The sequence below is a fragment of the Mesoplodon bidens genome (genome assembly GCF_964165515.1).
Source record: "Mesoplodon bidens genome assembly, chromosome: 2".
In the NCBI taxonomy this organism is placed as follows: domain Eukaryota; kingdom Metazoa; phylum Chordata; class Mammalia; order Artiodactyla; family Ziphiidae; genus Mesoplodon; species Mesoplodon bidens.
Genome location: NC_138177.1, coordinates 104,086,860 through 104,101,801, shown reverse-complemented (window position 1 = coordinate 104,101,801; position 14,942 = coordinate 104,086,860). Strand labels below are relative to the sequence as shown.

The window sequence follows — 14,942 nt, the reverse complement described above, 5'->3', positions numbered from 1 at the left end:
AGCTGCGTCTTAGCATTGACACAGAGATCTCTGGGAGAGCTGTCGCCGATTGATATTATGTGGGGCCAGGAGATCTCTGGTGGTTCAGTGTCCTGAACTCGGCTCTCCCACCTCAGAGGCTCAGGCCTGACACCCAGCTGGAGCACCAAGACCCGTGAGAACTGTGGGAAAAATCTGACTGGTGTCTTGGATGTTTCTTTGCTGGGCGGTTTATCCTGCTGGGTGCTCACGGCTGGAAGGATGCGCTGGTGGCACCCAGTGTCTCCTGGATCACTCTTGCTTGGCGCCCCTAGGACCCCCTTGGACAAGAGATGCAGCACCCGGGAACAAGGCAGTCTCTGCTCCCTCAGCACCTGGGCTGTCTGGCCCCCTCATGTATTTCAATATTAGTCTTGTAGTAGTCTCCACAGATTATCTCAGACAGGTGAAATAAACTGTCTATGGTCTCACAAGTAACAATCAGAAAGTTTTCTAGTTAGCTGGGGGAATAAGTTGGGGAATGCCTGGGGGAGAAAAAAAGCCACACTATTTGAATTATACATCCAGTTCTCAAGTTCTTGAGTCAGGGTCTTATTTACTGTATGAGTAGTAAAACAAGAAGGAAGGAGTGGCTTGAACCCTTGGTCTCCACTTGATTTCAAGGGAGGAAACTTTTTTGTCCAGGAAGTCTCCTTCAAGATGGATATCAGTAGTAGTGATGAAAAAAAAATGCTACTCTAATAATAATAGCATTATAGATAGAAATAGTCTTTGTGTGTCATCAAATTTCAAAAGCAAATAGTAGTAGTAGTAGTGAGTATTGTTGAAATATGATTCGACTCCTGCTGCTCAGTTACCTGTATCATATGAGTGTGCTACGTCATCCCAAGTCTGTGGTCAGGATTTGTCCAGTTTCTCCAATCCTCAGTCACATCCCTGCTCTCATTTACCAATTGTCTTAACATACCCACTTGAATATATTTAATATGCATCCTGTATATGTATGTGTCCTTATAAAATATTTGGTGGTGTTATGTATGCATTTTTTCAGTTTGCTTAAATGATAATTGTGCTATATATTTTGTTCTGTTTCTGTTTTTATCAACACTTTTGCAGACTCTTTCCATGTTTTTGAATGTATGCTCCACTTCCAAGATCAAAACAATATTCTACATTTTCCAGTTAGATTTCAAGTTTTACATTTTACCTTTATGTCTTTGGTCCATTTGGAGTTCACCTTTTTGTGTATTGTGAACTAGGGATACAACTGTTCCTCCCTTTAAGTGAGCCATTTTCTCCAACACTGTTTAGTAAATAGTACATCCTGTCTGTACAGACTTGTACTATCATTTTTATCATTAACAATTTCCCATAAATAGATCTGTTTTGGAAATACCTGTTTTGTTCAACTGGTGTTATAGATTGTTTCTTACCAGTACAGAACAGTTTTCTCTGGAATGTGTCACAGTATCTGGTAGGGCAAGACTTCACCTCTTTTTTCTTCCTTTTAAAAGTTGACTTAGTTATTCTAGGACTTTTACTTTTTCATATTAATTTTCTGAAGTGTTTGACTTCAAAAAATTCTGCTGGGGTTTTCGTTGGAATTTCATTGAATTTATATGCTAAAGATTATCTGCCCAATACTGTGAAATTTAGCTTGCATCAACTCCATTTGGGAGAAGCAGGAGTATTCTAGACACTCTTAACATCCTGTAAAAAGAAAAGGTACGGACTGGAGGTTTAATGGGTGTTGAGAAGAGCATTCATAACCCAACAGCAAAGGTAGGGAGTACAGAGCTTAAGGAAAGGGCAGGTGGTTCATTCAGCTCCTTTATTTGTTTTGGTTTTCTGTGTAAATTTCTCAGGTTTGACTTAAACATGAGAGGCAGCGTAGCCTTGATGCAAGATGAGAGATACAGCTTTGTAGCCATAGACCAGAGTCAACTGAGCACCCAGAAGCACTATTCTCCCAATCAAAAAGTCTATTTATGAAGGAACTTTTACAGTATGTGAACTGGGAAAAATATTTCCAACTTGTATAATAATGAAGTTCAAAGTACATAAGATGCTCTTGAAAATCATTATGGAAAGGATTAACATTTCAGTTTTAAAAACAGGCAAAGAACATCAGCTGAAGTTCCCAGAAGACATACAAATTGTTAACAAATTTATGAGGAAAAAAAGCTTCTCAATAATAGAAATGTAGATGGAAATTTGTGCTTGTGTGTGTTGTCAAATAGCGAAAGGATAATGCTCACTCCATTTTGGTGGGGGTGTGGGCCATCAAGTACTACTCTGATAGTGTCAGAGTGTTGGTTTTTACAAATTAATTAATTAATTAGTTAGTCTATATTTTATCTTTGGCTGTGTTGGGTCTTTGTTGCTGCGCCCGGGCTTTTTCTAGTTGCGGCGAGTAGGGCTACCCTCGTTGCGGTGCGCAGACTTCTTGTTGTGGTGGCCTGTCTTGTTGCGGAAAACGGGCTCTAGGTGTGTGGGTTTCAGTAGTTGTGGCATGTGGGCTCTAGAGCTCAGGGTCAGTAGTTGTGGTGCCCGGGCTTAGTTGCTCCACAGCATGTGGGATATTCCCTGACCAGGGCTCAAATCTGTGTCCCTTGCATTGGCAGGCGGATTCTTAACCACTGCACCACCAGGGAAGTGCAGTGTCAGAGTGTTATTGGTACCATTTTTGAGATTCATTTGACAATATGTATCACATTAAATATATACATAATATGGGTTTGGAGGAAATGGGATGTTTAAATGAAACAGTACTCGTCATGAGATGATAATTGAAACTGGATGGTGAATGATGGTTCATTATACTTGTCTACTTTTGTATATATTTATAATTTTCTACAATAAAAGGGAAAATGCATATTCTTTGATATAATAATTATTCTTTATGAATTTATCTTATACAGTATTTGGAATACTTTAAAAATAAAATGTAAAAGGATGAACTTTGTATTATTGCTTGTAATAGTAAAACACTAGAAAATCCTCAATGTCCCTCAGTTGGGTAATAGTTGGAAAGTAGCTTAACAGCTGATGGAAAGATTATCTTACATACTCTTATTATACAGATGGACATTACATAAGCTAAGATACATTGTTATGTGAGAAAGCTTGTAGAGCAGTACATGTAATAATCCACTTCTTTTAAAACATATGTAAATTATATCTACATATGGATTATATATGTAAGAAAAATCAGGAGATGAACAGTTTTCTTTTCATCATTACTTCTTTTCAGGAAGTAGCATGGGAATTTTCAGTTTTGATTTCTATATTATTTATTTAAACAGCTGCATGTTTCCCTTTGTAATCAGAAAGGAAATAATAAATTCTGAAATTCTAAAAATGAGTTTAATTTCTAGTAAAGGATACATTCTAGAGAGGAGGGAAGTAATCAGTGACAGTAAGGGGGGGATAGCATAGGGAGATCAGCTCAGTGCTTTGTGACCACCTAGAGGGGTGGGATGGGGGTATGGGAGGGAGATGCAAAAGGGTGGAGATACGAGGATATATGTATATGTATAGCTGATTCACTTTGTTATACAGCAGAAACTAACACACCATTGTAAAGCAATTATACTCCAAGAAATATGTTAAAAAATGGGGGGAAGTTCCTTAGAGGGGAAGATGTACATTGTTTATCCTAGTTATGTTTGCGTTGTGGTATTATGGGTCATTGGGTCATTTACCCTTTCTTACTTTGTTTTCTCTAAAATTTCTTTGGGCAGAGGAATTTTCTTTTTTTCTTTTATTTTTTTACAATCCACACAAGGAATAGCTTTATTATTACCATAATGTCAAATTTAGGGGCAGAGGAATTTTAAAAGAGGGTAATAATTTTACAGAATATCTGTTTATTAAAGCAGTTTTATATAATACATGATTTATGTTCTCCATGTTTATATGGACAAAAGATTGGTGTGCATTTGCCTTAGAATGTGAATTAGACTCTCTTGTTTACTCAGAGCAAACTGAGATTATTTGTGCATAGATTCATTTTTAGAAAAAAATGTTACTTTAAATATAGATGTTTTTGAATTGAATTTGAACTTTATAAATTCCATATAACCTTTCTGACTTTTATGTACGCTGCCCTATATAGAGCATTGAGGATACAACTGTGAATAAGAGTAACACACACATTCCCTGGTTTTGGTGGAATGTTTGGGTGGGAGAGTGGTGGTGTGTGTTGCAGTGGGTTTCAGACTAAATGGGAATGACTGTAAGAGCAGAGACAGTTAAATATGTATAATTTTCTCCCAAAGGTTTGGCTGTGAATGGGAGGGAAGAAATAATAGGAAGTGGCTGGAGGGGCAGAAGGAATCAAGGGAATTTTAGTTCTCCTCTTTTCCTGCCTCGATCCTTGCAAGTTTTTAAGAATAGTTGAATGCTACTGGGAAGGTGCCAGTAGAAAGATTTATTGAATGCTGGCTCTGGTCTGTAATTCTATAACCTTGGTCAAGTTATTTAATCTGTCTTCTTAAAGTTACAGTTTTTCATATGTAAAAAGGGATCTGTGAAATCGTTATTTGTAAAAATGTCTCCATAACATTGTTCTGAGTATTATCTCTGTTCCGCTGGCACAGTAAATGGCTCATAATGGGGGCTTAACAAATGATCTGTGAAAGAATAAATATGCAGAAAGCTTAATGTGTGGTTGAGCACATAGTAATCACTCAAGTAACTTTTCCCCAGAAGTTTGGCTGTGAATGGAAGGGAAAAAATAAGGAGGTGGTAGTGGGAGGGGGGCATAAGGAATCAAGGGCAACTGTTATTAGATTAGGTACCGTTGATACACGATACACCAGAAATATTAGCAGAAGCAAGGTGGAAACACTAGGAGATGGAAAAAAAATTTTTAATGGTTCATTTCTTAAGATCTAAGGACATACATGTCCTTGTGTAGTGGGAGTAATGTAATGGAGAGTAAGATGGGGACAGACCTTGCCATCAAAGGTGAAAAAGGGAGGGAATTTGTTGAAGCAATAGCAGAGCATATGAAACTATCTGGGAATGTTTGCAGTTTTGAGTTTTGTAAATCTTCCACTCTAGAATTGGAAGGCTCTAGGTCATTGTAGTCACCCTGGCGTTCTGTTGAGGTCATTTCTCACCCATAAATAATTAGGTTGCTCAGGCTTTAAGTTAGTTTTTTTAACTTAAGGGAAACAAAGTCCTGCTGTGACCACTGGATTTGTAGCTTTCTAGAAAGTTGCTTGCTCATAGGGTCATTTTCATACTGTGATTTGAAGGTATTGTTTCACTGTCTGGAGAAAGTTCTCAGCCTGGCATTGAGCATTCCTACTGATAAAATTTATTGTAGTGACTCATTCTCCATTTTTACTTATCTAGGACTCATCTTGTCAGGCTTTTAAGTCTTTTAACCCTTCTAATTTTAGTATTGAAGTGCCTTTTCCTTACAGCTGACTCTGACGGTAATGTATGACAATATATATTCCTTTATTTAGATCATGGCTCTTAAAATGTGATCCATGGGTCCTTTCAGGTAGTCTGCAAGGTCTAAACTATTTTCATGATAATACTAAGATGTTGTTTGCTTTCCCACTGTGTTGACATTTGTACAATGGCGTAAACACAGTGTTTGCTCAGACTGCTGTGTGCCTTAGCATGAAACAAGGCATCAAACTGTGCTAGCATTCTTTATTTTTGAGCACTCACAGTAAAACAAACAAAACACACATGTGCACACACACACAGAAAACCCTATTTTGTTCAAGAACATTCTTGATGAAACGGTAGAAATTATTTTCACTAAATCTTAATCTTGAGTTTAGGTTTTTAATGTTAGGTATGACAGAATAGGAAGTATATATATATAAAGTATTAATGCCATTGTTTGAGTTGCTGGCTGAGCTAGTAGCTTTTCCATGGAACACCATTATTTACTTGAAACAGTGACTTGCTTTGGTATATGGTGGATACTTTCGTGACACACTTGTTTCACTTATATTTACTTTACTTACCATTTTTGGTTTTCTAGATTTGTTCCTATGAGTTGGAGCTGACATCTGGTGTCATTACTTAAATACAATTTTGTTCCCACCAACACCTTTGTGCTCTTATTGTCAAATATATTACATTCTTGTATGTTATAGGCCTAACAATACAGTTATGTACATATTTTTCTATATGTTTCCTTTAGAGGAAATATGCATTTATACTGTCTTTTATAATTACCTTATTACTTTTCCTAGTGTTTTTTTAGTGTGTGTGTGTGTGTGTGTGTGTGTGTATTTGAATTTCTACCTTGGTTTACTTAATTTCAACCTTAAGAACCTCCTTTATTTCTTGTAAGGTAGCCCTGCTAGCAACAAATTCTCTCAGATTTTGTTTATCTGGGAGTATCTTTATTTCACCTTCATTTTTGAAAGACAGTTTTGCTGGCTATAAGATTCTTGATTGACAGTTTTTTTTCTTTCAGTGCTTTGAATATGTCATTTCACTTCCTTCTGGCCTTCATTGTTTCTCATGACAAGTTAACCTTACTGGGGTTTCCTTACATGTGATGAATTATTTTTCTTGCTGCTTTCAAGATTTTCTCTGTCTTTCAGCATTTTTACTGTGGTTTGTCTGGATGTGTATCTCTTTGTATTTATCCTACTTGGAGTTTATTTAACTTCTTGGTTATATAGATGAATGTTTTTTAGCAGATGTGGGGTGCTATCAGTTATTATTCCTTTGGATATTTTTATTTTTTTTAATTTTAAGTTTTTAAATAAATTTATTTATTTAATTTATTTATTTTTGGCTGCATTGGGTCTTTGTCGCTGTGCCTGGGCTCTCTCTAGTTGTGGAGAGCAGGGGCCACTCTTCGTTGCAGTGTGCGGGCTTCTCATTGTGGTGGCTTCTCTTGTTGCGGAGCATGGGCTCTAGGCACGTGGGCTTTAGTAGTTGTGGTTCGCGGGCTCCAGAGCGCAGGCTCAGCAGCTGCGGTGCACGAGCTTAGCTGCTTCGTGGCATTTGGGATCTTCCCAGACCAGGGCTCTAACCCATGTCCTGGGCATTGGAAGGTGGATTCTCAATTACTGCGCCACCAGGGAAGCCCATATTCCTTTGTATATTTTTAAAATGTAGTGTATCTTTCAAACTGAAACTCTACACACTTTAGAAGTGTGTAGAGTTTCTCCTCCCTCCTCCAAGCCACTGGTAATCCCCATTCTACTCTCTGTCTCTATCAATTTGACTGCTCTTATAACCTTAATGTAAGTGGAATTGTACAGTATTTGTCCATTTTGTCTGGCTGATTTTGCTTTAGCGTAATGTCTTTAAGGTTTGTTCATGTTGTAGTTTATGACAGAATTTCCCAGAATTTGTTTATCCTTATAGGTACTGAAAATAGGTATTCCCAATTGGAAACATTTTTTTTCCCTACTTGTTTTGTTTTTACTTAACTTTTATACTGTTTTTGAATTATCGTCTATCTAGTTTTACGTACTGTTGTATGTTTAGTTAGTAAAAAAAAATCTAAATTGGGAAAGTGAAACCAAACAAATACGGCTTTGTTTTCTTTAAGAAAGCTGTTGGTGGTACGCTATGCTGTTTATACAATAACTGATATATAAGTTACAATGTAATTTTGGAGTATGTAATTTTGGGGTCTTATGCTTAAAAAATGTAAGTGATCTTATAATTGGCTTTTCATTTGAGTATGATTTGTGAAATTGGTGGCTCCTGGTTTTTTTTTTTAAACTTCCAGTCTGCATATTTGAGGGACTGTGACACATTCCCGTCAATAAACAAGGCTTAATTCAGTAGGGATTCCCTGTAGGTAGGTCATGACTACCCTTCCAATGGGTTGAATATACCCAACTACTCAGAGTCACTGGTTAGTGTGTTTTAACTACGTGTGGCATAATCTTATTTTAAGTTGAAGTACAGTTGATTTGCAGTGTTTCATGTGTACAGCAGAGCAATTCAGTTATACATATACATATATATGTGTATGTGTATGTATTCTTTTTTTTTTTTTTTTGCGGTAGGCGGGCCTCTCACCACTGTGGCCTCTCCTGTTGCAGAGCACAGGCTCCGGACATGCAGGCTTAGTGGCCATGGCTCACGGGCCCAGCCGCTCCGCGGTGTGTGGGATCCTCCCGGACTGGGGCCCGAACCCGTGTCCCCTGCATCGGCAGGCGTACTCTCAACCACTGCGCCACCAGGGAAGCCCTGTATTCTTTTTTTTGTTCACATGGCATGCGGGGTCTTAGTTCCCTGACCAGGGATTGACCAGTGACCCCTGCTTTGGGAGTGTGGAGTCTTAACCGTGGACTGCCAGGGAAGTCCCTATATATGTATTCTTTTTCTGATTTCTTTCCCATTATAGGTTATTACAAGATATTGAATATTGTTTCTTGTGCTATACAGTAGGTCCTTGTTGTTTATCTGTTTTACATATAGTAGTGTGTATCTGTTGGCCTAATCATTTTTATTCTTTATCAAGTGCTTATGAAATTATACCATGCAGCTTCTTTTAGTTTATCTAAACCTAGATATGAGATTCACGGCATCCTTTGCTCATGACCATGGCCTACCCACTTCAACTTACAGCTGTCATTTTGATGAGAGCTGCCCTGAATATGTTACCTTGGAGTGGTTGCTGAATCCTGGCCTCATTGAATGAAAATTGACAACTGCTATCATTTTATTTTAAACTTCTTTGTTTCTGGAGTTTTTATGATTTGAGGTACTTGTTAATATTTTCCCTAAATGTAAGGTTTTCACTAAGTAAAAAAATTTGACTAATACATGAAATATATGATTGTTTAAAATAAGCTCTATAAGTAAATCAGTCCTGTTTTGTTTTGTTTTATTAATTTTTATTGGAGTATGGTTGCTTTACAATGTTGTGTTCGCCTCCACAGCACAACAGAGTGAATCAGCCATACACATACAGATATCCCCTCCCTTTCAGTCAGTCTTATATATGGTTATTTATTTCCTAAACAGAGACTCTACAGGGGCAGGTAATTCACTGGTCCACAAGCGGTCTCCTTTACGTCGAAACCAAAAGACCCCAACAAGCTTGACCAAGCTGTCTTTACAGGATGGACATAAAGTCAAAAAGCCAGCATGTAAATTTGAAGAGGGTCAGGATGTCCTAGCTAGATGGTCAGATGGCTTGTTTTATCTTGGAACTATCAAAAAGGCAAGTTACCTTAATATCTTTTGCTGTTTCTGCAGTAAACTTGTAATAATACTGAATTGAAATTTAACTTCATGGTTTTGATTTTAAAAGAAATCACCATAAGTTTTCCTCTGTATTTCAGATAAACATATTGAAACAGAGCTGCTTCATCATATTTGAAGACAGTTCTAAATCCTGGGTTCTCTGGAAGGACATTCAAACAGGCAGGTGCTACTATTTCCCTTGGACACGATTTACACTAAAATTTTATTTTCTTCAGCTTGTCATTTTCTAGTGTTTTCTGTTTAGTACAGTGTATTAAGATAACTAAAAAAATCAGTGTATTCTTCAGTCTTCAAGGAGTTATAATCTATTTTATAGACCACAAGAAGAACAAGAATTGCTCTGTTAGGGTAGAGATAGATTAGATGACAGATGCATCACTGATGCACATATATAAATTATTGTTAGGACCCTTCTAAGAGCTTGGAAGAAAAATTTTAGTTACTAATATGAGTAACACGGCTTCACCTTTGCTGTTATTTGCCTGTATTAGTACAAAGTAATATAGAGAGCTAATATTTATTGAGAACGTACTGTTTGCCAGATGTTTTGGGGAATTAGGACTATTAAATAGCTTTAGAATGATAGAAGTATTCATTGATAAGAATAGTTTAAAATAACTGCTTAGTTACGGTTTTTTATGTTTAGATGGGAAGATGAGGCTGTATTTGGGTACAAGTAAAAATGAATACGGGTATGCTTTGGTTTGGTTATAGGTATGTTTCTTGTTATGCTTTTTATTTTTGCAAGCTATAATTGCTGTATGTTGTTTGAATCTGCTAAATAAAGGTATTTTTTCAGGTACCTCTTTCATGGAAAGTGCTTTATTTATGAAAAATTATGAATAGTAAAAATCTGAGCACTTCAGCTGCACACTAAAGCCCCACTTTTGGTATCCTTTTAATGGGTTAATGGGCCTGCACTAAGGTGTTTTTATATCTCCCCCTGTAGAAAGGAGACAGATTCTGTAAAGTATTTATCAATTGGGTTTTTAATTTGAATCCCAAATGCGACTTTATGGTAGGTTACTGCTGTGTTCAATTTCTTGATTTCACTCTTAGTTTTTTTTTAAAGAATAAAAAAAGTTTTGGTAAAGGAATTGGAATGTTGAAGTTGACATATTTATACATGGTACTTAGGGATTAGGTGGAGAACTCAATAGCTGTTACTCTAGTAAAATGTCTTTCTAGTGAAATAAACTTTTTACAGTTTTTAGGACTGATCAGTTTGAAGGTCTAAAGTTACATTTTGAATCTCAAATTGAGGGGTCAGTGAGGAAAGGAATAGGAGGTCTCCAGCAGTAGTGATATTGAACAGGTCTTATTACCCTGCATACAGAATTATCCCTTTTGCTTAGTTTGTAAATATGGTTCTCTCTGGTGGAACTGAAACATGTTACACTGCTTCTGTTCCCATTGTATTAACTATGTGTCCATTTCAACTTTTCTACCTTTTTGAGGTTCCTGTGGGTTAAATATGGGTTTGTCTTTTCTGTCTTCTTCCCTCCCTCCCATCCTTCCTCCCTTCCAGAAAGGAAGAAGAAAACCAGTTGTACATAGATAGAAAATTGTTGTGAAAGTGAGGGGGTCTTGTCCTACGTGTGGCATATCCAGTATATCAGTTCAGTGGTCTGTGGTTGTTTTTTCCTCGCTGGCTCGTTTTACTATCCTTATAATGAGATAGGATAGTTCCTTGGCCATTTAACTCTTTGTAACACACAGAAAGTAGCACACATGTATGTAACTTGCAGTTGATACAGAATGAGTAAGTGAACCTGAAAATTGCAATATGGCAGATGTCAGTGTGGAGTGTAGCTTTAGTGGTTTTCTTCCTGTAAGGATCCTGCTTATAGTAGTTATATATCAAAAATAACTTAATAAGTTATAGTAATTTCACTCATAAGATTCTTTAAAAGAATTTTCATAAATAGGAACAATGTATAGTCATATTAGTAGTCAAAGAAGTGTACATTACAACAGGGAGATAGCATATTAAAACCATTAAATAATTTTAAAAGGATTTTTGTGTGTGTGCGTGTGGTACGCAGGCCTCTCACTGTTGTGGCCTCTCCCATTGCGGAGCACAGGCTCCGGACGCGCAGGCTCAGTGGCCATGGCTCACGGGCCCAGCCGCTCCGCGGCATGTGGGATCTTCCCGGACTGGGGCACGAACCCGTGTCCCCTGCATCGGCAGGCGGACTCTCAACCACTGCGCCACCAGGGAAGCCCCTTAAAAGGATTTTTAATCTTAATACCTAATACTGTTATGGTTTCTGTGAAAATGATACACTGCTGGTGGCAATGTAAATTTCTATTTTGGATATTTAATAGTTGCATTAAATACATAAAGATGTTTTATATGCTTTCATCTATACAGCAGACTCATTTGTAGCAGTTTATTCAAAAGAAATAATTCATAAGTAAAAAATCTAGATGAAAAATATTTGCTGTAGCCTTATTTTAACAACAACAAAAAATTTGGTATATCTAAGATGAAATGGCTTTATAGTCATTTGGGTTTAGAGTGAGGGAGACTATAGAAGGCCACTAAGCTACACAGAAAGTTTTTGTAAACTTGATGTTAAAAAAGACATGTTGGATTTCACAAGTAAAGGCAATTCTCTGCTTCCTCAGGATTGTTTCCTGAGGGTGAACACATATTGTTTGCCGGATCAGCATCCTCTTTTACGAGGAACTGCCTTCTCCTACACCAGTCCACATGGTTATAGTGGGAGTCAGATCAGGCACCTACCACAATCTGGGGCTATTGGCCCTTTTCCAGGAAGTTGCAGATTTGGACTGAGAGGTTCTAGGCTCAGTCTGGTCGCTCTCCTGACTGGAGCCATAAACTGAGAAACTGTGGGAAGCCACATCCAGCCAAGCGAACAAAGCCTGGGAGAGGAAAGGAAAGAGGACAAGAGCCAAAACAAAAAAGGAAAAATGCAAAAAATGAACAAGCAAAAAATTTGGTAACCTGCATATCTAAGAATAGAGTCATAATAGAGTAAACTTGGTTCTTTCCACTGGATAGAATATTATACAACTTTTAGAAGTTATATGTTTGAAAACTACAGTGTGAGAAATGCTTTTGATGGAAGAAACATTACATAGTATTAATGAAAAAAGAAGCATCTCAGAGTGGAGAGAATATGGACTCTGGTGTATCTGGGTTTGAATCCTAGCCTTGATACTCTGTGACTGAGGGTACTTGGATTAGTTACTTTATCTTTCTGAGCTTCAATTCTTCTCTATAAATAGGATATGTATCTAATAAATTGTGGAGTTAAAATAATACGTATCAAGAGCCTAACACAGTGCTGGCTCATAGCACAAAATTGTACATTCTTATTATTGTTGGTATGTGAATAAAGTGTATGTATTAGTATTTTAACTATGTATATTGAAATTCATGAGAAGAGATTATTGGAAATAATTGTGCTAAAGTGATAAAATTATATTCTAAATTTTGCAGAATAAAATTGTTTTTAGAATAAAAATGTTTAAGGAAGAAATAACTTACCTATTCAGGTAAAAAATGTAATTAATAACTGGAACCCCTCAGTTTTGTTTCACTGAGATATTGTTTAGGTACGTTGTTTGACACCATAGTTCCAGATTTCAGAAGCTGGAGATCAAATAATTAGTGTTCAGCCTTTTTTATAAATTAGTAAGTAAAAAGAAGTGTTCTGAATCTTGAGAGTAGGGAGTCATTGGCGGATCTTCCTTGCCCCTTTTCTTTAGTCTCATGATGTTAGGCAGTGTAGGGTGAGTGAGTAATGTACATGGGTAGGTGTGTGTTCTGGAGAGTAGTTCTAGTGTTCACAAAACATCCCCTTCTCTTGCCTCCCAAGAGGGTGGGAATATTGGAAGTAAATGGTGAGGGATCCTGCCTGAGAGCAGTTTAAATTATGCAGTTTAAATTATACAGATTAAATTATGAATGTAGACAGTGAGGCATCTTAAGTTAAAGGTAGGAAGAACACAGATAAGGAGCAGAGAGAGAGCATTTTGTGTATAGTACTTTGCCTTGAGAAAATACCATTATGATCTAGGAAACAGACATTGCCAATATGGGCTACTCACTGAGTAAAAAAAGTGGTTTTGTTATATGGAACAATTCTTTATGTATATTTTAAATATTTCAGGAGCCACTGGAAGTGGGGAAATGGTCTGTACAATATGTCAAGAAGAGTATTCAGAAGCTCCCAATGAAATGGTTATATGTGATAAGTGTGGCCAAGGTAAACATTGATTTTTTTTTTTAATCTTGTGGAAAAGTTTTATTACATACTTAATGCCCCTGTTGAAGATTAATGATTAAAAATTCTTTACATTGGTAATTTGAAGCTGTTACCATAAGTTTAGTCATCAGCTGTAAATATATTAATGTAGGAAAAGAGAGTACTAAAATGCCTTCTTTAAATTGTGTTGCAGTATTTATTAATAAAATAGAATTTGCTTTATGCTTTTTTTGATATTAAGGATATCATCAGTTGTGTCACACACCTCATATTGATTCCAGTGTGATTGATTCAGATGAAAAATGGCTCTGTCGACAGTGTGTTTTTGCAACAACAACAAAGGTATCTTTTAAGTGTTTTGGGCTAATGCCCTAAATGGAATTTGTAAGACACTATCAACGTAATGATTGTGTACGTTGAAAGTTTATTTGAATGAAATGAGCAATCAATCTTGGGTAGAAAGAGGTACTGCTTATTGTTTGACTAATGATGCTTAAGTGACTTGCAACTATTCTTGCACTTATTTTCTGATGGTAGTCTTGGAATTGGGGCAGTAATTTGAAAGAAAAGACAACAAAATAAATAAAGATTATTATTGGTCAAACAGTTTGTGATATGGTAAGAAATTTAGAATGGAAATTTCTTCATAAGTTTCAGAAGCATTTTAAAATTATAGAATTGTATTTAAAATTTTATCCTTCACTCTTTTAAATAACTTTTTCCCTCTAATATAGAGGGGTGGTGCACTTAAGAAAGGACCAAATGCCAAAGCATTGCAAGTCATGAAGCAAACATTACCCTATAGTGTGGCAGACCTTGAATGGGATGCAGGTCATAAAACCAATGTCCAGCAATGTTACTGCTATTGTGGAGGCCCTGGAGAGTAAGTAAATATGGTTATTTAATGCCTTTAATTTTTAATTGCTTATATTGTCCACTTTATTTTTGTTATTGATTGTGGTATGAGAGTGATAGTGAATTGTAAATGCATGAAAGTATCAATAAAGAAAATTGGGGGGATTAGAGGCTGTAGTTTTATTCATCTTTATCATTAAATGTTTGCTAAATAAGTGAGTCAGAGTTCTAACTAAGAATGTTTAGAAATTTACCTTTAACTTCTGATCACTGGTTCTAGTTCTGCTCTTTGTAACTAAACACATGCATCTTATCTTAGGAGGTAGCTCTTAAAATACTTAAATCCATTAATCGTATTTCCCACTCCCATGACTCACATACCAAGTGTTCTCTTTTCTGGGCTAAAATCTCCATTCCTATCAAACATTCTTTATGACGTGTTTTCCAAACTCTGTCTTTGTTGCTCTTCAGTTTTTGAAAGTTTACTCTTGAAATAATGGTGCCGTGATTACAAAATGCAGTGTTTATCCAGGACTAGTCTGACAGAAGATAACGAAGCTATTAGAGTTCTAGATATTATGCTTCTGTTGTTGCAAGGAAAGATTGTATTACCCCTCTTTAGTCGTCCCATCATATTCTTTTGGCTCATTA

General features: G+C 36.6%; 1 protein-coding gene across 1 annotated transcript in view; it reads left to right on the top strand.

Moving 5' to 3' along the window:
* The window catches only part of MTF2 (metal response element binding transcription factor 2), an 82,861-nt gene that overhangs the window by 45,821 nt on the left and 22,098 nt on the right, over window positions 1-14,942 (top strand). The window contains exons 2-6 of the mRNA XM_081226577.1: window positions 8,956-9,154; window positions 9,276-9,357; window positions 13,341-13,436; window positions 13,678-13,778; window positions 14,171-14,319. Of these exons, the coding sequence (XP_081082703.1) occupies window positions 8,956-9,154; window positions 9,276-9,357; window positions 13,341-13,436; window positions 13,678-13,778; window positions 14,171-14,319 (627 nt within the window). The remainder of the gene's footprint in view (window positions 1-8,955; window positions 9,155-9,275; window positions 9,358-13,340; window positions 13,437-13,677; window positions 13,779-14,170; window positions 14,320-14,942) is intronic.